General features: G+C 48.7%; 1 protein-coding gene across 3 annotated transcripts in view; it reads left to right on the forward strand.

Annotated features, from left to right (window-relative positions):
- Positions 1 to 27,234, forward strand: part of SH3PXD2A (SH3 and PX domains 2A) — a 296,411-nt gene that overhangs the window by 256,882 nt on the left and 12,295 nt on the right. For 2 of the 3 annotated variants that reach the window (XM_038757700.1, XM_038757701.1), the window contains 3 exons: positions 7,819 to 7,932; positions 14,445 to 14,528; positions 22,067 to 22,184. In XM_038757700.1, the coding sequence (XP_038613628.1) occupies positions 7,819 to 7,932; positions 14,445 to 14,528; positions 22,067 to 22,184 (316 nt within the window). The remainder of the gene's footprint in view (positions 1 to 7,818; positions 7,933 to 14,444; positions 14,529 to 22,066; positions 22,185 to 27,234) is intronic. The other variant, XM_038757702.1, reaches the window with a different exon arrangement.

The following is a 27,234-nucleotide window of genomic DNA, read 5'->3' on the forward strand; positions in this document are numbered from 1 at the left end:
TTCTTATTTGTCTGGATTCCTTCCACTTAAAAACCATTTATCATCTGTCGAATTTTACAAAGGCATGCCCTTTGGAATCTCACTATCCTTAGGCTTCAGAAGTTCTCCTTTGCCTCTCACCTAAATCCTACCCACTGAACTTTATGTCCAGTTCACTCAGCCTGCTTTCACCTTGGGATAGGTCTGCACTGGAGTCCCCAGGAGGGGGCTCATCCAGGACAAGAAATTCTGGTTCGGTATTTATGGTTTTTCCACCAGGAAAGAGTGAGTGCAGACTCCACCGGAACCCTCTTTTGAACATCAGGCCCACTGCCGGGCTTTTTCCCAAAGGTCACCCCCGGGTGGACGCTCATGCTCATTGAGCTCCTGGGGACCATTGGGCTCCTCTCCCAAGGCTCATGTGGGAGATGGGGCATCTCCTTCCCCAGCCTGGGAAAGACTCACCCTTTCAGAATCCCGGAAAGGGCCTCTCCGTACATCTGCCAAGCCCAGAAAGGGGAAGACGTGGTTTTCTCCGGCTTCTTGCCACGGGAGTCGGGTTTCGCGAACCCCAGGTAGGGCGGGTCGATGAGTAGTGGCAGCAGGAGCGCAGGGGAGATGACTGGAGGGTTTGAGTAGGTTCCTCCCACGCTTTCCTGTCTCTGACTGCAGTAAAAAAAAATATTTTAAAAAGCCTCAAGAAAAAAAAAACACTCAGCCTTTTGGAAAATGTCTTGATCGATGGATGTAAGGATGAGCCCCTAGATAATATTCCCATTCACAGGCTGGACTTGGGATGAGTCCCGCAGCCTGTCGCCCCGCAGCACACTTGTTGGGATTGATAGATGGGTGATTTGCTTAATGATTAAAACACACACCCAGACCTCTGGGTTCTTTGGTTACAGGAGGAAGCCGAGGCTGGGAGTTGCCCTCCATTGATGACTCGCCGTGGGTGGAATGTAGTTCCAGTAGGGGAGACAAAAGGCAATCGAATGTACCAGAAAGCGGGTAGGCTGTTGTGAGGGAGGGTCGGGCCAAAAAGAAGTGAGTGGGACAGAGCGGGATTTAAGGCCGGCAGTTTCTGCTGGAAGAAAGACTTCCTTTACGTACAAATGCTACTGTAGAGACTTGATGTCCTGTAACTTGTATAGTGCCTTAATGGGTATGGAGGGGGGGTGGATAGAGCCTATAAGAGTCAACCCATTTGCTGTGAGTTGCTCACAGCTGCCTTGAAACACCATTTGTAAGTCTTACTAATTGCCAAGAAATCTTCCAGGCCAGGTGGTGCCTGACCCATCCCAATCAATCAAATGAGTAATATTTACCGAGCCCTCCTGTGTACAGAGAAACCTGTACTAAGCATTTGGGAGAGTACAGTAATTTTAGTAGACATGACTCTTGCCCTCAAGGAGCTTACAGTCTAGCAGAAGAAACAGAAGCTAAAAGAAATTGCAGGTAGAAAGATGAAAGGGTATAAAAATAGAATTGCTACAGTGGGGGCTGTGAGGGGGTTATAAATGACCGTGCTGGAGGCCTGAGAGATTGAAGCAGTGCTGTGGTGGAGATGAGTGAGCCTGATCTTCCTAAAAGCCACCATGGTGAAGATGGTAAAACCCTGCCTTCACCAACAATGTGAGGCCTGAGCTGGCTCCAGTAAAGCCTGACAATACTATTATTATTATTATCATTATCATCATCATTATATTATTGATAATGGCATTTGTAAAGTTCTTTGTATGTGCCAAACACTGTACTAAGCACCAGGGTAGGTACAAGATAATCAGGCTGGACTTGGTTCATGGTCTACATGGGGCTCACAGTCTAAGTAGGTGGTAGAACAGGTATTTGGATCTCCATTTTGCTGGTGAGGGAAATGAGGCACAGCAAAGTTAAGTGACTTGCCCAAGGTCATCCAGGGGGTAAGTGGCCGAGTCAGAATTAGAACCCAGGTCCTCTGACTCCCAAGCCCATGCTCTTTCCACTAGATCATGCAGGCTTGTAACCCATGCTTAGCCCATTACCAAGCACTCTTTTGTTGGGCTTCCCTCAGCTTCTGGGGAGTAAGGGAGGAAGTCTGCCAGCCCAGTGCCCTGCTTCATGTTCAACTGTCTCCATGCCCTGTGTGTTAGGACTTGTAGCCATACAGTGTGAGCCCCATGTGTGAGAGGGACTGTGTCCAAAGTAATTTGCTTATATCTACCCCAGTGCTTAGAACAATGTTTGGCATGTAATAATAATAATTATGGTATTAAGCGCTTAATATGTGCCAGGCACTGTACTAAGCACTAGTGTGGATTTAAGCAAATCGGGTTGGACATAGACCCTGTCCCACCTGGGGGGGTCACAGTCTCAATCCCCATTTTACAGATGAGGTAACTGAGTCACAGAAAAATGCAATGACTTGCCCAGGGTCACAAAGCAGACGAGTGGCAGAGCCGGGATTAGAACCCAGGCCCATGCTCTATCCACTACACCAGGCTGCTTCCACGTAGTAAGTCCTTAACAAATACGATTAAAAAGGGGCCCATCAATGAATCAGAGGTATCTTTTGAGCACTTTATCTCTGTAGAGTAGTATACTAAGCACTTGGTAAAGTAAAATAAAGTAGACCCGATCTCTGCCCTCATAGAGTTTACCATCCCAGAGTATCCCAGTGATGTGATTGCGCAGCAGTAGGCACCTGCCTCACGTCAGTCAATCATATTTATTCATTCATTCAATCGTATTTATTGAGCACTTACTGTGTGCAGAGCACTGTACTAAACGCTTGGGAGAGTACAATATAAGGCTCATTGCTCTCCACAGCCCAAGCAACTGGTGAGGAGAGGTGGAGATGGAAGGGACACAGGCCACCTCTCGCAACTTGTTCATGACCCCAGGCCCAGCTCCAGTCAAAATGTCAGAACTAATAGCTTCTGTCTATAACATGTGTATTACCTAAAGGAAAAGGCTACCTGCAAGTGGGAGAGCCCCTGTGCATTTTGTGTCTGGGTTAGGCTTCCACAGACTTGGGTCAGTGTTCTAGCCAAAGCCGTGGGTGAAGGAGTACACTGCAGTTTACTCCCTGGGGAGCGAGAAGTCGTTAGCCTCGTTTCCATTCTCTGCCACTCCAGAACCCCAAGAGGCTCCGAAAATATTTAGCCCAATAACACTCAGGGGGCAAAGTAGCTTGTGGTTGGGTATCCTGCCCTTCAAAATGCCGTGAAGATGGACGCGAGAGATGTCCGAGAGCAAGAGCAGCTGCCAGTGGCAGCCTGGGCAATGAAAGGAAAAGGAGAATTCAGCCTGCAAGGATAGTTCTGCAGGATGGGAATGTGAGTGTGCATATGTGTGTGTGTGAGAGAGAGAGAGAAAGAGAGATAACTCTTTAACATTTCACCAATGTGAATAATTCAGTCTGAGGACGAACAGCTGTCTTTCTCTTGAGATTCCCCAGCCAGCCTCTCACCTACAACTGTTGTTTCTAAGCCAGCTCCATGTGAGCATTCAGACATCATGTCTTGTATCCCAAAACAACTGGTGTCTCAGGAGGCCTGGGTGAGACCCCAGTAGAGAATTTTGGCCCATCTGTTTAGCTTGAGGGTCAGTAGGTGACAGAACTATCTCTACCCTCTGACTAGTGATAGAGATCCCTACTGGACTGCTCTGGGGTTTGTTGGTTAATATAGTTTGTAGAGACATCCATGATTCCCTGGCCTCTCCACCTTATGGGATATTTATGCAGGTTGAGAAGATGCTTAAGCTTTTTAAAAATTAAATCTGCCATTCAGTTTAGTACTGACTCATAGACATGGGGCCTGAAGGAAATTAGGTTAGACCGAAAAGAAATTGGATAAAAACTATGTAAATAAAGAACATTAGGGCTATAACTTGGTTATGTGTGAGATGGTCTAGGAGTAAACTCCTTAAGGGCGAGGGATCATGTCTGCCAACTCTGTTGTATTCTCCCTTAGTACAGTTCTCAGTGAATACGGTTGATTGATTTCTGCAGTTTTACAAAAATCCTGTCGGTTAAGATAGAATGGGGACAGATCTCAGAATCTGGGTTAAAGTGGTCTCACCCCTGCTTCTGGCTCCCAATCCAGGACCACTGCGGGGAAGGCTAGAAAAATTAGATGGTGGCTAAGTCTGTCTAACTTCTTTGCTGCTTGACTTCCTATCATATGTGATGCTCCCAATAATCGTGGTGGATTTGTTAAACACAGTGTACTAAGTATTGTACTGAACACTGAGTAGATACAAGAGAGCCAAGTCCAACACAGTTCCCTTCTCACAAAGGGCTCTCCGTCAAAGGGGGAGGGGAGAACAGGTACCGAATTGTCATTTTGCAGATAAGGAAGTCAAGGTACAGAGAAGCTGAGTGACTCGCCCAAAGCCACACAGCAGGCAAATGGCAGAGGTGGGAATTAGACTCCAGGACCTCTGCTTTCCAGGCCCAGGTTTTTCCCAGGAGGCCAAACTTCTTCTCGGGGTGCAAGTGAGAGTAACGCTTAGCCCTCAGGGGTAATTCAGGCCTGAAAGCCGGCAGTGTAAGGGGCTGGTTCTCCATAGGTCCCTGCAGGTGCAGGTAGGGGCAGTTTCCAGAAGTGGATGAGGAAACAAAGATCAACTGCTGCGTGGGACATTCAGCCTCCAACTGTATTCTAGGAGGTTCGAGTTGTTTGAAGCATTTTCCCGCCTCGCTTCTTAACGTTGTGTGCCTTAGGGGGATTAAATGCCTGCAGGACTCTTGGCAGCAGCCAAGGCAGCCCACACCAAGACCACCTGGCAGCTTCAGAGGCTCCTTGCCAGGGGCTGGAGGGCCACCCCTAGAATGGCTAGTATGGCCTGGACTCGGGCACATTGCAGGGCCTTACCCTCGGGAATTTGGGGTGGCAGCCCTGCACCCCGTTGTCCCAGTGCCGGGAGTGGTGCTGAATCTTCTTGGGTCTGACCTGGCTTGCCCGGAGCTGATTAGGCAACTGTGAGATGTCACAGGGAGAAGCCTGCCCAGTTGCTCCTACGGTTCCACCACTGTGGACACAGCCCACCCCGGGCTAGTGCCCACCTACCTTGTAGAAGTGGCAGAGTGGAGGCAGCACTGCCTTCAGAAGTTGGACTGCCTTTAGTTGGGGAAAACTTGACAGTGCCTTCCTGCTTTTCTTCCATTCCATAAGGTGTCACCTTGTTATGTTGCTGCGTGGCAGCCACGAAACGGTTTGACCCAGTGGAAAGAGCACAGGACTGGGGGTCACGAGACCTGGGTTCTGCTCCCAGCTCCACCACTTGCCTGCTATGTGACCTTGGGCAAGTCACTTAACTTCTCTGGACCTCAGTTTCCTCATCTGTCAAATGGGATTAAATTCCGGATCTGTTTCCCCTTAAAGACTGTGAGCATTAAATGGGACAGGAACTCTATATGATCTGATTGCATTGTATCTACTCCAACACCGAACATAATGCTTGGCAATTATAAGTGCTTAAGAAATGCCATTACTACTATTACTATTACTACTACTACTACTAATAATAATAACCCCCAATACTAAAAAAGTATTTCCTTTTTTAGATGGGGTGGCGGTGCTGAAGGTTGACCCCTTCCTCCAACCCCTTTGCTTTAGAGCCACTGCAATCCCCTCCTAGGTTCCTGTGAATTCAGGTGCCACTTTCAACTCAAGGAGGTGGGGAGGGAATGGAAGGGGTGCTTTCAAATGATTAGCTTCTGCCATCCCCCTGCCCACCCTGCTATCAGTTGCCCAGGTTGTGTACCATCTAAAGCCAGGTCTAGGCAGAGGCTAAAGATAAAGAGGCTCAGGGAGAGAGGTTGAATGAGGAAGAGGATTTGCTGAAACTCAGAAGATGCCCTTTATAGTGGCCACCATGGTTTTGTTGATATTATTAAATATTTGAGGCTTCATCGTTGCAGAATTCTTGGCAGGCATTTCATTCCTCTTCTCAAGAACCCTTTGAGGGAATTTGCAGACACACTGAAACACAGAATGGTTGAATAGCTCAATAGGGTACTTTAGCTGAGCTTCATCTTCATGGGCTACAAATTTCCTTCCTGTTGCTCAACACAGCAGGACGGACGTAGCCAAAAGAAAAAAAACTTATCAACTTATGTTGCATAGGAAAGAAAGTGAACACATGCAATGGACCTCTGTCAACTATGGTCAGTAAACAGGCCCAAGATTTTGTCTGGATAACCCACCCCTAGGGCCACCTATGTATTATGGGAGAGGGAAGAAAGCGGCGTGCCTCTTCCTAAGGAATAGATAGGGATGGCTTTGCTGTATGATTTCAGAGATACTGAATTACTCTGCTTATGTTTTATTTCGAAGAAGAACAATTATAAGGAGGAACAGCCATGAAAACAATGTGTCAGATACCCACCTGCTGTTTGGGGTACCAGAGTTTATTGTTTTGTTTTTGCAAAAAGCCCCATGTGGAGAGGGTGGGGTGCCCAGATACCAGAGCAAAGCCTCAAGCCGCAAAAACTCTGCCGGGACAAAATAGGCAGATTGGAAGAGACAAACCAGTCCCCTGCGGTCCCTCAAAGAGTCACTGCCCCCATCGCGGTTAGTTTGATTTTAATTAGTGGCGTCTAACTTCCAGCTTTTGCTGGGTTTGCCTTTGCCCTTAATTGCAAATGTGTGTCATTTCCCATGTGTTACCCATGTTTCTGCTTAAAAATAGGAGTTGTTTGAAATTCCTTGGCTTGGCCTCCCCACGGCACCCGCTGTCCCCTGACGGATTTCATAGCAGGAGAATCTTCCGTCCCGGGTGATTCCTAAATTTATAACGATCCAATCACAGTCTGCCTCAAAGCCACCTTCAGACCCTGGGGGAACAGAGAATTGTGTGCCCAGATTAAGACTACCAGCACAGCTCTGGGGTCCATAATGGTTGAGCCCTGGGAAGCGGTACCCAGGGAATAAGTTTGGGCATGCTGTCCAGGAGGGCCTTGGGATCACAGGAGACCAAACGGTGAGACCGTGCTAAGTAGAGAAGACTCTCAGAGGCATTCCTAGAGAGTTCCCAGATTTCCAAGCCCACCAGTGCAAAGTACCTTCCGATATTTAGTCATTCATTCAATCATATTTATTGAGCACTTACTGTGTACAGAGCACTGTACTAAGCATTTGGGAAAGTACAGTGCAACAATAAGCAGACACATTCCCTGCCCACAATGAGCTTACAGTCTAGAGAATGAGCCTGTAAAAGCAGTATCCCTTTGAGTTTATAGGGGAGAGAGATCAAATTCACTAATGTGAACCATAAGTAATAGAACCAAGCGCAAAAGAGGTACACTGTTGTGCTAGTAACAGGTATACAAACACATACTTGAATTTTGTGAAGTTTTACAGAAGTGCTGGGCCTAATGCTGAGGGAAATTATGGTGGTCACCGTGACTGGAGTTATATGGGACTAATTTCCATCATCCAAGATTCAGGCATAACTCTGAAAACGCAAGCAATCAGAGTCAGATGAGGCCACCAGATGCCTGGCTGACATTGTCCTGTCAAACTCTGGCCTCAGAGCTCTTTCTTCATCACGCCAAGCCTTTTCCTTTCTGGTTCCTGCTAAGCAATCCCGTGGCAGTTAGTCCTCCCTTCACCACACCAAGCCTTTTCCCTTCTGGTTCCTCCTAAGAAATCCCCTGGCAGCTCTTTCTGAAATCTTATGAAATCTCCCAGGAGAGAACAAGCAAAGGTTTCATTTGACCCTTGATTTGTTCACCTGGCATGCCTTCCCTGTATTCTTTTGGGCCGGCCGTCCTGGGTCACCAACTCAATTCCCTCTTTTACCTCCTTCCTTTTGACACCCCATAATGATAGATGTGTCTCTCGTACTTTTCAGGTTGGTGGTTCGTGAGTACATCTGAGGAGCAAGGCTGGGTTCCTGCCACATATCTGGAGTCCCAAAATGGTACCCGAGATGACTCCGATATCAACACATCGAAAGCCGGCGAAGGTAAGACTTGCATGCTGGGAAAATGTGGCAGGGCTACCATTTTTCTTAATCAGGTGGTTCCTTAGATAGACTCCTTATGACCTCATCCCAGGAACCACCAAGCCAAGGGCCCAAGTGGTTGAATTCTGGCCACTATCGTTGGGCAGAGCACTAGAAACCTGTGGTCCTGAAGGTTGACTCCAGCCATTCTTTAATTTGTATTTATTGAGTGCTTATTTGGGGCACAGCATTGTACTAGGTGCTTGGGAGAGTACAATGAAGGCAAAAGACATTGACCCTGCCCTCAAGGAGCTGACCTTCTAATGGCATCTAGCTTCCAAGGGCTCGGTGTCATTCAGCAGGATGTTATCTGAGGGTAAAGTCCTGACATCCCACCCAAGCTAAGTCCCAGGGGTCAATCCTGAATGGGTCTGGCTTCATTTTTAATATGGGCAAGACCATTATTCCAGGACAGGAAGGCACCCACTGCCTCAAATGAGGAGGGTGTAGGGACTTAGGTGTCCACAGATCCCTAGGAGATTGTCTCATGGTCTCGCTATACTGAGTTCCATAAGAGCGTTCCAGTGTCTAACTCATTCCTGACCCCATTATAGTTTCCTTCTTGGTCTGATGATGATGATGATTGTATTGGTTAAGCACTTACTATGTGTTAAGCACTGTTCTAAGTGCTGGGCAGGTACAAGCTAATTAGGTTGGACACAGTCCCTGTCCCACATGGGGCTCACGGTCTTTATCCCCATTTTCCAGATGAGGTAACTGAGGCACAGAGAAGTGAAGTGACTTGACCAAGGTCACACAGCAGGCAAGTGGTAGGGCCGGAATTAGAACCCAGGTCCTTCTGACTCTCAGGCCTGTGCTCTGTCCACTAGGCCATGGAGCCAGTGTCCTCTCTTCCCCTCGAGGGGAGACAGTCTGGGGAAATGACATGGACGTAGGACTGCAGCGGCAGCACATGAAGCTATGGTGCTGTCTTTGAGGGCCCTGATGGGAAAAAAAATCACTCAACACTCCTCGGGTCTCAGCAGCTCTCCCTTTCAGCAGGGCTTGGAGCAGTCAGTGTTTGAGCCAGCTCGAAGCTGGGGTTGGGGAAAGGAGGGAGGAGAACAGCGGCAAGCGCTTTGATGTAGGGAGCTCTGCCTTAATGTGATTTGTAAGGGGTGAGGAACTGAAAAGCCATCTGGAAACCCTCCTCGCTTTTACCTAGCAGTGGTAGTAGTACTGTTGAAGGGTATACCATGTGCAGAACACTATACTAACTGCCGGGAAAGAATACACACTCCCTGTCCCTCAGGGGGTTCACAATCTAAAAATAAAAATGGGGAGAGTGGACCGGTGACAGATTCCTAAGGAGAGACGAAACAAAACACTAAGGCAACATGAAGACAAATACAGATCTCAGTAGGGTGCCGTGGCAGGGGGAATTGAATTGCAGGCTCCTTGCAGTTCAGCATCCACAGGGACCACTATGGGGACTTTTTATATAAGAGTGTTTCTTTATTCCCAAAGTGAGGACTGTTGTCTCTCTGGCTATAGAGAGGTCCCTCCAGCTGAGGAAAAGGGGAGCCCTGCTTACAATCCCAGAACCGGAGCCAAGCTGAAACCTGGGTCCCCTCAGACCAGTCAGTGAATCTCTAAGTGGTTCACCTGCTCTGGCAAACCTGCAAGTGTCCCTTTCTTCCTCCTCCTACCTGCCCACTTCCAATGTCACATCTAATCTCATTGTTTTCACTGAAACAGCCATCCCATTTGTTCCACACTCAGGACATGTCAGTCAGTCAGTCATATTTATTGAGCGCTTACTGAGTGCAGAAGATGTACTAAGCAGTTGGGAGAATACAGTATAACAATAAGTAGACACATTCCCTGCCCACGACAAGCTTGTGAAACCCCTCATTTCTTCTAAACATGTAGGTTCCTTCTTCCCACTCTATCAATCAATCAATCAATCAATCAGTGTATGCAGAGCATTGTGTGTGCTTGGGAGAGTACAATACAACGGAGTTGGTAGACATGTTCCCTGCTCACAGTGAACTTGTAGTCTAGTGGGGGAGACAGACATTAATATAAATGAATAATTTATGGGTATGTACATAAGTGCTGTGGGGCTGAGGGTGGGGTGAATACCAAGTGCCCAAGGGATACATATCCGAGCACAAGTCATTACCTGGGGAAAGTTTAACTCTGCCCGAGGAATAGCTCAGCAAGCATTCAGACCTGCAAGTTCACAGAGGCGTCCTCCCTCCCCATCTCCCTCCCTAGGGGAGCGCCCAAAAAATATCCCTGCTCATCTCTAACCTCCCTCCACTGTTTCCCTGCCCTTTCTTTATCTGTGCCCTTTCATTTTGCACCAAAGCATCCTGAATGGGATATGCAGCAATGGGAAGGGGGGGGTTATACCCTCTGGGAACTCAGTTTCGTGATTTGCACAGTGACTGTGGATGGGTCTTAAGTGCAGCCCTAAGGGTTCCCCTCCACCACCACCCCCACCCAACCCCACACATCTCCTGAATATTTTCTTTTGGGTCACCTCCATGAAGTGCCCAACCCATTCTTGATGAGTCCAGGCCCAATTTCCTTCCTCCAGATTCAGATTTGCATCTTCTCTCTGTCCTTTCTCCATATTCTACTCGTCTCCTTTTGGACAGTACTTGGATCCCACGGGTTCACCTGAGAATCCCCAAGCCTGATCTTAACAACCCTCTTCTAATACTCAGACCCTTCCCCTGGAATTCAGCAGAAATCTGACAGTCTCAGCCTCTTGGAACTGAGACCAGATACCTAAACAAAATCGGCTCACTCAAGCATGCACTTAATTTATTCCAGTGATTTGAACTTTTCTTCAGTTATCTAAGTGAGGCTCACTCAGGAAGCCGAGATTTAGATAATCAGCAGCCTACTGTTCAGGAATGGGCCAATCCCTTTCTCTGGTTGCTTTCTTCTACATCGGACATCCTTGGTCTTCCTGAGGCTCCTCCCCCATCCCTCTGCCCCCTAATACTAGAATAAGAGAGCCTTTAGAAAGTGCCATATTCAAAGTGCATCAAAGAGAATTTTCTTTTCTCAGGCACTCCCTGCTGCCGAATGTAATTATTGGATGCTGTATGTGTGTGTCGGTTACTTTTGCTTTGCTCAGCAATACCTGGTCAAAGCCAAATTGGATGAACTATTAGATTTTCCCTAAGGTCTGGGTTTTGTCTGTGAACATAATGCTTTGTTTATTCTTTTAAGTTGTAGTTTTTCAAATCATCCCTAGCTAGTGAAAATCCGGGGTTGAAGCAGGACTTTTGCTTTTCCCTTCCCTTGTCTGTTTAGTTTCAAGTGGATCGCTTCAATCAGGTCATCCTTAGCAATTTCATACCCCTAACCCCTTTATCGGGCTTTTTTGTATAAAGTCTGGTCACAGCAGAGGCCCATCGGCACCTTAACTGAAAGTCTTGAACCATCAGGAGGCTTTCCCCCAACTTTCCACTGAGCCCCCAGTCCTAATTACTTCCAAACTTTGAACATCCCAGCAAAGTGGAAAACTTGTATAATAGACAGGGCAGTCCAGATGTGCAAGTCATCAAATCAAAGTGGTGGAGAGCTGCCAGATAGAGCCAGGTGTAGAGCGTGGTTCTATGGTCCAGCAGAGGAACCTCTCCTCTGACCCTGGAAGGTCTCAGGAACGCAAATACTGCCTGTGGAGGGGATGGCCCCAGGGCCTAAATGTGCAGGAGATTGTGATTCTGGCTTGAAAAGAGATCAGCAGGTTTTCATTCCTCCTCTCCAGAACATCAGCAACATGGTGGGTAATTGAGTCCCTCCTCCCCACACTCAGTGGAAAACCTTTGCCTTTGTCTTCTGTTCACAGTTTCCAGAGCCCTGGCCCCCAGCCACACTTTCCCTCATTTTCAGCCCCTGCTGAGCTCACACCACCTCTTCAGGAGAAACAGGCTGTGGGGTTTTCCAGGAGCAAGGCCATTGAGAAGGGAAAGGCTCACTCGCTTTGTCCAGGAGACAGGCCCTGCTTGTCCTTCCTTCCCTCTGGTCCTGCTGGTGTCCTGCCCCTTCTCTTCCTTACGCCACTGGTTGATGGAGCAGTTGAAGGCTAATGCTGTGATCCTGCTCTAGAAACTGATCCAGCCCTCAGCCCTTAACCTCAGTGATACCTCTGTGAACCCAAAGGCTGCACATCACCTCAGTGTTGATAACCTAACTTCTCGTAAAGCCAGGAGAGTATGTGCGTGTTTATGTATGTGTGTGTATGTGTTCATAGTGGCCCCGTAAAATCAGCCCTTATTTAAAATCATTGTACATCAAGCAGAATCTGTTTAAAGGATTCCTTGGTGTCTTTCTTTACAGACCAGCTATGCAGGAAGCTGACTTGAAGTGCCCTGTTTCATTTCACCACTCTTCATCCAGCCAAAGACCTGGTTTATAACAATAACAATAATAATAATAATAATAAGGGCATTTATTAAGTGCTTACTATGTGCAAAGCACTGTTCTAAGCACTGGGGGAGATACAAGGTGATCAGGTTGTCCCAGGGAGGGCTCATAGTCTTAATCCCCATTTTACAGATGAGGGAACTGAGGCACAGAGAAGTTAAGTGACTTGCCCAAAGTCACACCACTGACAAGTGGCGGAGCCAGGATTGGAACCCATAACCTCTGACTCCAAAGCCCATGCTCTTTCCACTGAGCCACGCTGCTTCTCTATAGAAAAGCCAGGAGCCTCTTTATGTTGTATTGTATTCTCCCAAGCACTTAGTAGTGTTCCACGCACAGTAAGCGCTCAATAAATACCATTGATTGAATATGGACTTGTGTGTGATCCATAGCTGCATCTCCTTCTGGGCAGAAACCCATCTTCTCTACAGAGTTGCTTGTTGATACAGCTGTCCCACCGAAGGTACATAAGCCTGCCGGTGTTTCAGAAACCGGGATCGGCAAGCAGAACCCAAGGCCACTAAACCAGGTGTCACTTGGGGTTCGATCCTGGAATGAGAGACTTGCCATTTGCCAATCCAGTCAGTCCAGCTCCTCGCACACAGGAAGCCTAACAAATACCTTCCCCAACCCCTCTTCTCACTCTCATTTGAAAGCATAGCCACTCCATCCAGTATAACCTTTCCACACCCCACAGCTCAATCCTATGATTCCTGAAAGTTGAGATTGGAATAATAATAATGTTGGTATTTGTTAAGAGAAGCTTTGTGTCCTATCTGATTATAGACTGGGTTATTTAGAAACAATTTAAAAATTGATGTTGTGTTCTGTTAAATCACTCATTCTAGAATGTCTCTGATGAATGAGAAGCTTATTGCATCCCACTAAAAACTCAATTCAAATATATGGCCAAGAGTGGATGTCCGATGCAGACAAAGCAACCTTAGTCAGCAGGGATCCTCCCATCTAGGGACTTTGGGTTTTGTGTTCTGGAGAAATATTTTATGAGTGTTTCAGCCCAAATTTTATCATCTTTTTTGGTCTTTGCCAAGACTAATTGCCCCTGGCACAGGTAAAGTGACCTGCCTTTGAGCGATATTGCAGTTCCATGTGGAAGCCAGTAGTTCAGCAACTAGCAGTCCAGTAAGTGCAGTGCTCTGCAGCGCAGACCGCACCTTCAGAGAAATGAGGGCTAAGGTAGCACCAGCCAATTGCAGTTTTGGGGAATCAATCAATCAATCAATCAATCGTATTTATTGAGCGCTTACTATGTGCAGAGCACTGTACTAAGTGCTTGGGAAGTACAAATTGGCAACACATAGAGACAGTCCCTACCCAACAGTGGGCTCACAGCGGAAAGACACTCACAGGAAGTGTCTTTCCTTCCAGAGCTTTGGGTATCTCCCGTGTGCCTCTATTTCCCCATCTCTAGAGCCTCCTGGAGGGCAGGGACCTTGTCTGTGAGACTCAGGGTAGCTCTTCACAAGCACCAAATGACCATGGATACCTAATAAATACCCTCACTCCAACCAAGATGAGAGTTCATATAAACCACCCACTATAGTAACCTAGAGGGGACTCATCAGCACAAAAATATTCCTTAAAGAAAAGAGGCTATTGCTTCAGAGCATCTAGTTGTACAGCTCTCTCAAATCATTTTCTGCTAGTAAGAGCGAAGAGTTTACATCCATACATATTGCAGAATTCAGGGATGGTATCCCCTTGCTCCTATACAAAGTGAGAGTTACATTTAAAGCTCTCAGTGGAGAACGGCGCAAAACCCATCTCAGCGGATGTCCTTTTCCTTTCAATCGTCAGAAAAGAGAAGTCAAGGCAACAACATGTCCTCATCCCGGAGGGATCTGTGGGTTTTCCCATTTGGTGGAGTTGGTTCATTTCATTTATTCTGTTTTTTACTAACACCGGTTTTCATGTGATTTTCATGTTTAGTTTTGAAATCTCCCTCTGCATCCCCTCACCACACCTGTCATCATTTTCTTTCTCTCTCCCTCCCTCCTCCCCCATCCCCCCCCCCCACCTTTTTTTTTTTGGTATGTGATCTCATCTCCATCTTCCAAAACTAGTTTCTAAGAGACGCAAGGCTCATCTTCGGCGCCTGGACCGGCGATGGACTCTGGGCGGGATAGTCAACAGACAGCAGAGTCGAGGTGAATCTTGGAGGCCCATGACATGGGATGCTCACAGGCTCGGTTGCTACTTCTCCTAATGCTGCTGCTCCTCGACCTTGGGTCTGCTTAGGCCATTAATAGCAGTTCTTGCTGCCTGCCCACTTTCCTCTGCAAATGCTGCGGTGAAATCATAATGCTCCTTGGGACCACTGGGGCTGGGAAACTGAGCTTGGGATCTTCTCCCTCCCCTTTCAGCAGGCTCTTGGGGCACTGGAGAATCCAGGGGCATGGGGAGAGTGGGAGCCCCTGCTTCTTCCTCAGGGGGAGAGTGAGCCTGCCAGCACTAAGAGGAGCAAGATGAATGACTCTCTCTTCTGAGACAACTGGGACCTTGTATGAGCATAGTGAATTTATTGATACCCACTCTCAGCACTCCATGTATATATGTTTATTCAGTGATTTATTTTGACTGCTCTAGTGGTAACTATTTTTATGTTTGCTTCCCCTTTAAGAGTGTCAACTCCTTGTGGTCAGGGAATGTGTCCCATCTTTATTCTGTAGTCCCCAAATGTCTAGTGCAGTGAATGGCACCAAAACTACTACTATTCTCGCTACTCAGTCAAAGCAGAGTGTAGGAGAATGAGGGGATGGCAGTATTGCTTAACAGTCTGGAATGAGCAGCTCCTATGTGCAGAGCACTGCACTGGGGTCTGAAGGAGGTACCTGCCCCAACAGACTTTACGATTTACTGATGAATGTGCCCCGGTTAAGAGAGAAAAGAGAAGCAGCGTGGCTCAGTGGAAAGAGCATGAGCTTGGGAGTCAGAGATCGTGGGTTCTAATCCCAGCTCTGCCACTTGTCAGCTGTGTGACTTTGGGTAAGTCACTTTACTTGTCTGTGCCTCAGTTACCTCATCTGTACAATGGGGATTAAGATTGTGAGACCCACATGGGACAACCTAAAAACCTTGTATCTATTTTGCCAACTTGTACTTCCCAAGTGCTTAGTACAGTGCTCTGCACACAGTAAGTGCTCAATAAATACGATTGAATGAATGAATATCCCAGCACTTAGAGCAGTGTTCGGTATATAGTAAGCGCTTAACAAATACCGTTACTATTATTATTATCTAAGTATAAGACCTGCGCCAATGAATAAAACACAAGAATAGGCAGATTATAAATGCATGAGTGCTGAGGTGGCTGATGGAATGATATGAACAAGAAGGTGGTGGGATTCATTAGGGAAGGTCTCTGAGAGGAAGTGGTTTTCTTGAAGGGTTTGGATGAGGGGAGAAAGGTAGTCTAATGAAGTGGAGGGGAGGGGCATCTCAGGACAAAAGAAATAAGCAATTGGCTGGAGACTGAGGAGGTCAGAGTGAGGGACAATAGAAAGTTTGCTTAGCAGGAGTAAAGAGCATAAGTGAAATTTTGGTGGGAGAAGAGACCAGATACGTAAGAGGGAGGTCTTTGTTAGTCGCTGTGGTTGGGAGTTTTTTAATGGATGTAAGGTGCGAGAGACCCACACCTAGAGGCAGGTGCTCTGATCAGTGAAGTTTCCCAACAACAATAGTAATAATAATAATATATAACTATATAATACATCTTAATGTGAATATATTATTATTGTGGTATTTAAGTACTTACTATGTGCCAGGCGCCATATTAGCTAAATACTAGCTAATGAGGTTGGACCCAGTCCCCATCACACATGGGATTCACAGTCTCAATAGAAAGGAGAAAAGATAAGAATCCCCATTTTACAGATAAGGAAACTGAGGCCCAGAGAAGTCATGTGGCTTGCCCACAGTCACACAGCAGGCAAGTGGCAGAACGGGGATTCGATCCCAAGTCCTTTGGCTCCCAGGCCCGTGCTCTTTCCCCTAGACCTTGTCAGCTCAGAGGGAGTTACCCTGCCAGTTCACTGCAGAAAGCAGAGAAAGACCTGGCTGAAAGACACAGGAAGCTTCTTTAAGTGGAGTGTGAAATGACCACGAGGCGTTTGAGAGTTTCCTCTGAAGGGAGAGAGATCTGCCCAGGCCTTGCTTGAGAGGCAAGGCAAGTTCCAAGAAGGGGACAAGGTGGCTACTGTTTTTCCGTGGCCAGAGTCGGTTCAGCCAACCCACTGAGAGCTTCCATTTTATTTATCAGTCACACTGGAGTCCAATATTCCGCTTCCCTCAGGGATACTTCAGAAGCATTCAGGCCTTCTCAGAAAGCATCTGGGACCTACCCAGGATAGAGCATTCCTCGCGTGGGCCTGCGCCGGGGTAGGGCCTGGGGTCGGAGCAAAGTGTTTTGCCAGCCAGAGGTGAAACGCTGCATCAGGTATTGTTCTTGGATAATATGCTCGCTCGTTCACTCGCTCGCTCCCTGGGATAGTCAGATCCCTGCCGGCCTGGTTTCTACATAGAAGAGCCAAGGCCTCCCCAAGACCCTTGCTGAATGGAGTTGGAGCTGGAAGAAGTAGCCCCCACCAGAAGGTGAAGACAAATACGGACTAACATTGTTAAAACTGAAGACCTCAGTCCTGTTACCAGGATGTCTCCGTTCAGTCTCCAAGCGTCGGAGGAAGTGGGGAAAGCCAGGCTGAAAAGCCACAGCTGGAATGAAATCCCCACTCTATGAAGAAAAGCAGAGACCAACCATGGAGTCTGGCCTTGTCTCCACATCTTCTCTGTGCCACGACCCGGGCCCAGCGCAAGGACCCTGGGCAAACCTACGTCGCAGGGTTTGATTCCCACCCACTTCTTGTTTTTTTCCCACTGGGGATTCCAGGGAAGAATTCACGTCTGGTTCCCCTCTCCCATTAAAGGTGTGGGAGTTTGCTCTCCCAAATGAATCCTTTGCATGCTCTCCCGCCATTAGTCCCGCAGGGTATGGTTGCCTTAATCGGAAAAGAAAATAGAAAGTGTGCCGGGACAGCGGCTGTTAAATACAGAAATCATTGTCTGGACTAGTGTTGTGGTTGCTATTCGGAGAGTAACTAGGCAAGAGAGAAACAATATCTTCATCCAGATCGTTGGCGCTGGGTCAATCTTGCATTAATCCAAAGCCTGCTGGAATGAAGAAGCTTTTTTCCAACAGAGGTTGAGTAAGTGAAGGAGAAGGAGTTTGCAGGGGAGACTGCTGACTGAGAGGAAAGTATTTTGAAAGAGAATTCCTTTGTGGTTTGCAAGATTCAGGCCTCTCCATTCACTGCGTTTCGCTAACTGGGGACTGGACTCGGATTATTTGGCCCAAATGCTCTGAGGAACTGTTGGGTTTGCTTCTTATCCATAACCAATCAGTCAATCATCGGTATTTATTGAGCATTCACTATGTGCAGTACTGTTCAGATTTGATCCCTTGATAAGTGAGAATCCAGAGGAAGGAGGAAATGGGAGGCAGCTTGGACTGAAGTGGCCTCTCAGTGCCAAGCATATTTTGCGATGAAAAAAAGGGAGGGGGGGAGAAGCCTCTCTGTTTCCCTTTCTCAGTCCCAATGTGCAGATATAACGATGATGATAATAATAATTGTGCTATTTACGTGCTTACCGTCTGCCAAGCACTGTGGCAAGCACTGGAATAGGCTATTATTGCAGTATTTTTAGGCACTTTGTGTCGAGCACGGTGTTAAGTGCTGGTGTAGATACACATTAATTCATTCATTCAGTCGTATTTATTGAGTGCTTACCGTGTGCAGAGCACTGCACTAAACACTTGGAAAGTACAGTTTGGTGGGATAGTGTCCCTGTCCCACATGGAGCTCACTGTCTAAGGGAGAGGGAGAAAAGGTATTTAATCCCAATTTTACAGATGAGGAAAAGGAGGCACAGGGAAGGTAAGTGACTTGCCCATGGTGACACAACAGGAAAGTGGAGGAGCCGAGATTAGAATCGGGTCTCCTGACCTCTAGCCTTATGCTCTTCCCACTAGACCACACACTTTCCCTGCTGCTACCTAATTCGTTCCTCAGTACATCCAGAATTTTTTTTCTTTCATTCCAATCAGTATTTGCACCCTTCTTTGATTGGAAAATATCTTTCCCTCCCCCAGGGCTTGTAGTTTGTACTTGCCTCAAGCGTAAGGCTAGGATCCTCCAGTCCCTGGGAGGTGTTGGTGCCAGGCCAGACCACGCCTCAGAAATCAGAATCCTCTGTGGACACTTGGTGAGGTCGAAGCTATCGCGTCTCAAAGACGTATTCCTGGAGAGTCCTCCAAGCTTCCCAGGAGGACACCCTGGTCTTGCCTTCTTCCCTCCCCCTCATTTCTTCCAGGGTCTTCCCCCAGGCCAGTTTCCTTCCCTTCCATTTCCCCTACAAGGTGACTAACTAGGAAGAAGCTGGCTCTCCTCCTGGTCGAGGGACTACTGCTCTACTTTCTGGCTTCAGCTCAGGATGGGCCCAACTAGGGGGCATTGAGGTGGAAACACAACTTTGCAAATTACTCGCCAAACACCCCAAGAGTGACCAAACCCCAAACAGGCATTTTGCAACTCACGAGATTGCCAAATTCAGTCGGTGCAATGGGCAGAGGGTCCCATCAGGCTCCCACCAGGGGAGGGACACGTTCTCATCAAACCTAGACCCAGCAGGGTGAGAGGTGGACTGACGCCAAACCATCAGGGGCCTTCGTCTGCACCCAAAATGAGACTCCGGTCCCAGGATTAGCAGCACGTGTCGCTGCTGGTTGGGGGTTCTTAGTGCTCAGAAACTGCTTGACTCAGAGGCCTCATCTTTGTTGGATTTTGCGGTCAACGCTATGCCAGGAGGAGAAGTAGAACTTCTGCAATCTTCTAAAGGGTTGTAATTTTTCGCTGCAAAAGCACTCTGCAAGGAGAGACTTTTAATGAAGGCTTCCTGTTGGGGACCACAAATGTATAAATAACCCAGTTTGGTCGAGAAGTCACGTGACACCCTGCTCCGAGCCGGCCCTCCGCCCGTGTCAGCAGAACAGGAGGCGAGGGCACTCGGGACATGAAACGCTCCAGCACTTCCTACCCCGGGGCTGTCTCCAGGCGACTACCCTCCCTCCTGGCAGGGAAAGTCCCAGCGAACCCAGCCCATCTGGGCACCAAACTGGAGAAAGCTTGGAGGATTGGAGACGTGGAAATCTCCACCCACTGAACTCGGTGCCTGACGCAGAGAGGGCAGAGGACCAGCGAGGTAGAAATCAGAGATATGACTGGCCTGGCCCACTCTTTGGGCCAACAGCACTGTGCCACAGGGTCCAGGAAATGTGACCCAGTCCAGCCAGATGATACGGGCCTGGCTTGGTGCACCAGGTCTGGATGGGCTTCAGGGTTTGGGCACGTGGGAGTCAGTAGTTGGAGGTCACAGTGGTGTGCCGGGCCAGACATGAGAATGGCTCTCTCCAGTCGGGCCACCGATGAATCAGGGACGGGCTCCCTGGTAGTGCCACCGGCTGGACTAAGCGGAAGAAGCTCTCCCAGTTTCCTTCCTAACAGGCAGGCAGCCCACAGGTCTCTCCAGGCTCCCACACACTGTAGTCCCGCTCCTAGACCCAGAGACCTGGAGCCATTTGCCCCTAGAAGAGCCCTTCCGACCAAGGAAACCTCGTACCCCCAACCCAGGCTGCGATTCGTGAAGGGCCGCCAGGGAGCCACTCATCCGAGCAGGGAGAGGGCAGCAGAAAGGCCCCGATAGCCCTGATGTGGAGGCCCGTGGGCGGCAACTATGGGAGCAGATTTTGGCCAGGATCTATGCCAGGATTGGGGAAGAGGAGGGGAGGGACAGGGGTCCCTGCCAGCAGCAGGGTCTCTGATAGGCCCATTCCACAAAGTCTCAGTGAAGAAGTGGTCTCCAGTGTTCCCTTGGGCTCCCAGCAGAAGATAACAACAGGTCAGTCTGTGAGTTGACCTGAGCTCGGCCTCTAGGACCGAGCTCTGGTGGAAAAGCAGTTTGAGCAGTTGCCCAAGGTCTTGGGTCTCCTGGCACACATAAGACGAGGGTCCGGCTGGCCCCCACACGTGGGTCCCTGCTCATTCTGTATCCTGAGCTCCAACCTCTGGACCTCTTTTGGGCAGAGCTCAGCTTCCCCTGAGGTACCGACCCTCTCCTCCCCCGTCCAGGGGGGGATGCCGAGGTGAGAACCAGGAGGATTGCCTATGCGGGTTCTTGAACCCAGGCTAAAGAAGCGCCTATTCAGGGCTGCTTGAGATTCTGGGGCAGGGGCTGCCACCCACAGTGACTGTGGCTCCCACTGCCCCTCAGGTCGGCCTGGCGACCTGCTCACCACCTGACTTCAGCCCTATTCAGCCGCAGATGTGGCTGGCAGGATGTGCTCTGAACAGACACAATGTCCGGGTTAGGTTTACGCTCCTGGGTGGACCAATTGCAGTCGCAAATGGGGAGAGCAAGGGTGGGCTGCTGCTGCTGAAGCTTCAGAACAAAAAGTCTCTGGCCCAGAAAGCCCCTATAAACACTAGGGGGGTGGGGTGGAGGGGGAAAGGCAAAGGAATTTCAAAGTCCTGGACTTTTCTGGCTGCCCAAACTCCAATTCTGAATGACCCAAGAGGAGCGAGGGATTGTACGTGAGTAAATCTGATCTAATTTGGGGGCTGGAAGTGCAATAGCCTGGGTGACCAGTTAGCCCTGCCGAGGTCCCCAGATAGGCTTCCCAGTGCCCGGCAGAGGCCCCGTCCCTGCTGGTGAGGGTCTGGTGGCCAGAGAGGGCTTGACCCCAGACAAGTGGGTAGCGCCAACTGCCCCAGCGTGGATCCCGCCCCCATCCCTCTTAGTTGAAGAGAGGAGCTCGGGAGTCCTGGCCAGACCAGATGGCAGGGAGTGTGTTTGCCGGACCCTTGGGTGGGGGCCTTTAACAGTCTATCTCAGTTGCTTCTGAGCCTGGCCTGCCCTTGATGGTTTATGAGTTGAGCCTGGGACAGAAGGGAATGGGGTGGAGTCAGGTGGGAAGGGGAAAGGAATTGGATCTGAAGTAGAGGATCCCAGTGGGATCATGGTGGCAGCTAGAGTCAGGGAAGTTATGGAAGTGGGGCTGCCCAGTTCTTTTCCTCCCCCATCACTGCATGTGCTTGGAAGCCATCACTGTTGATCTGTCTGGTTTCCTGGGATGGGCAGAGGTGAAATCTGCCCTTAGAGTGTGTTCCTCTCTCTTCTCTCACTCACTCGCTCTCTTGCTCTCTTGCTCTAGAGGTCGATCTCAGGATACATCCCTCAGACTCACCTGGCCCATGGTCCCAGCCTTGAGGGGCAAGTAGCTCGGGCTCTCCCAATGTTCAGGGAGGCATCTGTTCCCTTTCCTTCACCCATTCCCTCCCGACCTCCCTTCCTCCCTCAGTTCCCCACCTCCTTTGTAGCCCCATTCTGAGCCAACCAATGCCATCGCCAGAGCAGCTCTGTCAAGGTTGGCAGTGAAATGGGGTTTAGCTGGGCCGTGGCCGGAGGCCCACCTTGCCAGAAACCCTCATCAAACCCAAGCCCCTTGTGCCAGGAAACCCGAGATTGACCTCCGCGGTCCCAGGAGGCCAGAGCCGGGCATCGGCCAGCGGGACGGGGCAGGGGGGAGATGTCAGCTCGTTGGTTCTAAACGCTGTTGCATCTTTGTTTCCTCTAGAAGAAAAGTATGTCACCATCCAGCCGTACACCAGCCAAAGCAAAGATGAAATCGGGTTTGAGAAAGGGGTCACAGTGGAGGTCATCCAGAAGAACCTGGAAGGATGGTGGTATATAAGGTAAAGGGGTTTTTGGGTCCAGATCATCACATTCATCACTACCCCTCCCCTCCTTCTCTTTCTCCCAGGCAGCTAAGCTTTTTATGGCCCAGGGCTGCTGAGGCTTCAGAACAGAGTTTCTGGCCCAGAAAGCTCCTTTAAATACTAGGGGATGGAGTAGAAGGGGAGAAGCAAATGAAATTTGAAGTCCTGGGTTTTTCTGTCTGCATAAACTCTACTTCAGAAATACCCCCATTATTGGGGAAAGGGCCTCTACAGTTTTACAGCTTTAGCATTTTATTGCTTTAGAAGTGTGGTCCCCCTGACTCCCCACCTCCCAAAGAAAGAAATCCGTGGCTCTAGTTCGGGACCTATAATAATAATTGGGATATTTGTGAAGCACTTGCTATGGGCGAACCACTGTGCTCCATGCCAGGGTGATAATAATGAAAATAATTGTAAGAATCATAATCATAATAATGAAAAAGAAAATCTGGCCTGTGAACTGTCTAGAGGTTTCTGGTGCTTTTTGCCACCTGACCCCTGCTAAAAGGTGGGATGTTAGGAACCAAATTTGTGGGTAGTGGATTGGGTTCTTTTTTAACCTCTCTGCAAAGTTGTGGTAATCCACAAATTTCCCAGGTGCCAAAGGGGCCAAACCCGAGCTCATTACTCTTAGCTGCTGCGGCTCTTCGGTCAATCTGAATAATGAACAACACACTTGTGCTCCCAAATAAAAACCTGTCAGGAACTTCCACCTTAAGGATGTTAATGTGCACCACCTTAAATATGTAATTTCTCAACATTCCTGACCATGTGTTGATCCTCATTTCCTGTCTCTTTCTCTCTTTCTCTCTCTCGCTTTCTTTCTCTCTCTCCCTCTCTCCCCACCCCCCACCCCACCCCCCCAATTCACTTCCCTCTGGAGTATTTCCAATGCTTTAGAGCTGGAAAGCAGATGTTAAGAGAACCAAAGTCCAGACATACAGAGGCACTTTTGATTCTTTTGCATTCCTATGGTTTGAATCTAATTTTGTACATGTAAGGGGGAAACAAAAAGAGGTTTTGAAGCAGAGAGCACAAACGGTCAAGCCCGGATCCCTGTGGCTGCAGTCCCCTGCCCGGAGCCCAGCCCGGCCCCTAGCCCACTGCTTCTGAAATGCACTGGGTGGGGCGGTGAAAATTTCCCCTGTTGTCCCTTCGCCCTTGCTCCTTCCCAGCCATCCCAGTGAGACACCAGAGCAGCCTACAGACTTCGGCACTGAGTCTTTGAAGTTCAGGAGCTGGAATCCTCGTTTGGATTCCGTCAGCTTTGGCCAGGGGTTGGGGTTATTTGTCTGCGTTACTGTATTACATACTTAATAACTGACATTACAGCCCATTACGCAGAAACTGCTCCATGCGTCTCGCTATTATCTCAGGGATGCTGGGTTGGGATGGGATTTCTGCCGCTGGGTAAAGAGCTCGCCTATTAACTCTAACCTGGGCTGACCGACAGCTGGAGGGGGACCCACACCAGACATTCATTCATTCATTCATTCATTCAATAGTCTTTATTGAGCATTTACTGTGTGCAAAGCACCGAGCTAAGTGCTTTGGAGATTGCAACAGAATTAGCGGACACATTCCCTGACCATAATGAGCTTACAGTCTAGGAGAGAGAGCCTCTTCCTCTTAAACTGGAAGTTGGAAAGATCGCCTTTTGGCCTCCTGTGCTCCAGGCCCCAGATCATTGGTTCCTCCGACCTCAGGCCACATCTTCATCCCCCTTCCTGTGGCTTTTACTAAGAGTACCTTACTATTTGGCTCTTGGTAGCCACTGGCCTGGTTGGTAGCTGGAGAAAATACATCTCAGTGGAAACTAAGGAAGCCCAGGCAGGGACCCAGGGGGTAAGACTCCCTCGCAGTGGTTTGAAAAAGGGGTGGACCTTTTATGAACCACTGGTCACTGGGCCTTTTTATCTGTCTCTGGTCATTTACCCCATTTTTCTAAGTGGCTATGGGCTGATGTGGGCAGTGAAGAGTAGAGATGGCATTAATTGAGCTCCTTCTGAGTCCAGCACACTGTACTAAGTGCTTGGGAAGACTACACAGAGGCAAAAATCATGTTCTGGCCCACAATGAGCTCACATACCAGAGGGTATAAAATAATAATTGGGGTATTGATTAAATACTACTATGTTCCAAGGCACTGTACTACATACTGGGGATTGAGAAAAGATAATCAGGTTGCATGGGGCTCACCACGTACTGGGGAAGGAGAAGAGTTACTTAATCCCAGTTTTACGGACGAGGAAACCGAGGCATAGAGAAGTTAAGTGACATGCCCAAGGTCACACAGCAGGCAATTTTCAGAGCCAGGATTAGAACTCAGGATTCCTGTGTCCCATGCTCTTTCCACTAGACCAAGCTGCTTCTCTAGAAGAGGTGTGGGGGAGGAAGGTCATAATAATGACAATGGTAATAATAACAGTGGTATTTGTTAAAAATTTACTGTGAGCCAAGCACTGCAGTAAGTGCTGGGGTCGATATATTACCAATGGGTCACATACATTCCCCATTCAAAGATGAGGAAACTGAGGCACAGCTGTGTAAGTACGCCCACTTCCACTGCAGCTGCTCTTCCATTAGAATGTTAGCTCCTTATGGGCAGGAAACATTTCACTTTTTTCCATTAAGCTGTTGGGAAGCCTAGTGGAAAGACCGTGGATCTGGGAGTCGGAGGATCCTATTTTTGGCTCTTCCACCTGCCTGCTGTGTGATCTTGGGCGAGTCACCTAACTTCTCTGGGCCACAGTTTCCTCATCTGTAAAATAGGGACTCAATCCCTGCTCTCCCTTCTAGTTAGATTGTGATCCCCCTTTGTGACAGGAACTGTGTCTGACCGGAGTAAGTTGTATCTAGCTCAGGGCTTGGTAGTAAGTGCTTAACAAAAACCATAATAATTATACTTTTTCTATTGCTTAGTACTGTGCATTGCTTACAGTGGGTGCTCAATAAATCGCACAAATGCTAGTCAGAGCTGGCCATAGTTTGTACACTCCCCATGCTGCTGGCCCTGGGGTTGTGGACTGGTGAGGGGGACGGGTTATAAACCACTGGTCACTGGGCCTTTTTATCTGTCTCTGGTCATTTACCCCATTTTTCTAAGTGGCTGTGGGCTGGTGTGGGCAGTGAAGAGTAGAGATGGTATTAATTGGGCTCCTTCTGAGTGCAGCACACTGTACTAATTGCTTGGGAGACTACACAGAGGCAAAAATCATGTTCTGGCCCACAATGAGCTCACATACCAGAGGGTATAAAATAATAATTGGGGTAATGATTAAATACTACTATGTTCCAAGGCACTGTACTACATACTGGGGATTGAGAAAAGATAATCAGGTTGCATGGGGCTCACCACGTACTGGGGAAGGAGAAGAGTTATTCTGCACACAGTTAGTGCTCAATAAATACGATTGATTGATTGATCCCCATTTTACAGATGAGGGAACTGAGGCACAGAGAAGTTAAGTGACTTGCCCAAAGTCACACAGCTGATAAGTGGCAGAGCTCCTTGAAGCCAGGCACGAAAGGGCAAGGAAGGAGCTGCTGTGGATGGAAGTGTCAGGCTTAGAACCATCCTCAGCTGGACCCACTTCAATCAATCAATCAATCAATCGTATTTATTGAGCGCTTACTGTGTGCAGAGCACTGTACTAAGCGCTTGGGAAGTACAAGTTGGAAGTACAAGTAGGGGCTTCAGCCTGCAGTCCCTATTTTTCCCGGTGATATTTTTCCCCTCACCACTCAAGAGCAGATGGAGCGCCAGGGAAGCTGCACTGCAGCTAAGCAGAGCTGGCCTCTCCGGGCCGAGGGCTCTCTAAACTGCCTTTTGTTGGGTTCGTGGTGCCCCCTCTTGGCGATCCAGCCGGAGGTTTGCATGAGGCAGTTCAAGTTGAAAAGCTAAATTAGAGATGGATTGATCTCCTCGTGGCTCCCTGGAGGTCCTGGGCCTTCCGCAGCACTGTCAGAAGCAGCAAGGACACAAGAGGGTTCTCGTTCCTTTCTGTGGGCAGCGCTGCTCCTGGCTCTGGCCCGATCCCGTGATGTGCTAAGGTTGTGGGGGGCTGCCGCCACCGCCTCCCCCCACCCCGCTGTTCCTCAGGAGTTCTGAAACCCAGGAGTGCAGCCGCAGCCCCCCTTCCAACACGGAGCTCAAAAGCAGGCTGCTCGGCAGCCCTGGGGGTATGGGAGGGAGGAGGGACAGCCTCCCTCCCTGTCCCTGGACCTCCACGAAAATGATAGAAAGGATCCCTTCTTCTTCAAATGCCGTCGAGTCATTTCCGACCCGTAGCGACTCCATGGACACACCCTCTTCGGAACATCCCGTCTTCTGTCCTAAGGTTGTTCTGATATGTGTATCCATCGAGTTTTCTTGGTAAAGATATGGAAGTGGTTTTACCATTGCCTTCTTCCGCACAGTAAAAACTGGAGTCTCTGCCGTTGTCTTTGATCAACGTTTTAATCACTTGATCATTCTCTGCACCCTTAAACATCATCATCATCATCAATCGTATTTATTGAGCGCTTACTATGTGCACAGCACTGTACTAAGCGCTTGGGAAGTACAAATTGGCAACATATAGAGACAGTCCCTACCCAACAGTGGGCTCACAGTCTAAAAGGGGGCTCACAGTCTAAAAGGGGATCTAAAAGCCTTATCAGAAGTTTGGTGCAGGTAAGGGTGGTTCTCATCCATAGGAATGAGTTTGACCCACCTAGGCCAAGGAATATTATCCTCTCCCTCAACATAATAAAAATAGTAGTAATAATACATGTGGTATTTGTTAAGCGCTTACTGTGTGCCAGGCACTATTCTAAGCTCTTGGGTGGATACAAGCAAATGGGGTTGGACACAGTCCCTGTTCCACATGGGACTCACAAATTTAATCCTCATTTTACAGATGAGGGAACTGGGGCACAGGGAAGTTAAGTGACTTGCCCAGGATCACCCAGCAGACATGTGGCAAAGCCGGAATTAGAACCCGAAGAGGAGGAGGAGGAATAGCATTCATTAAGTGCTTACTGT

Source organism: Tachyglossus aculeatus, chromosome 16 (genome assembly GCF_015852505.1).
Source record: "Tachyglossus aculeatus isolate mTacAcu1 chromosome 16, mTacAcu1.pri, whole genome shotgun sequence".
Taxonomy (NCBI): Eukaryota; Metazoa; Chordata; class Mammalia; order Monotremata; family Tachyglossidae; genus Tachyglossus; species Tachyglossus aculeatus.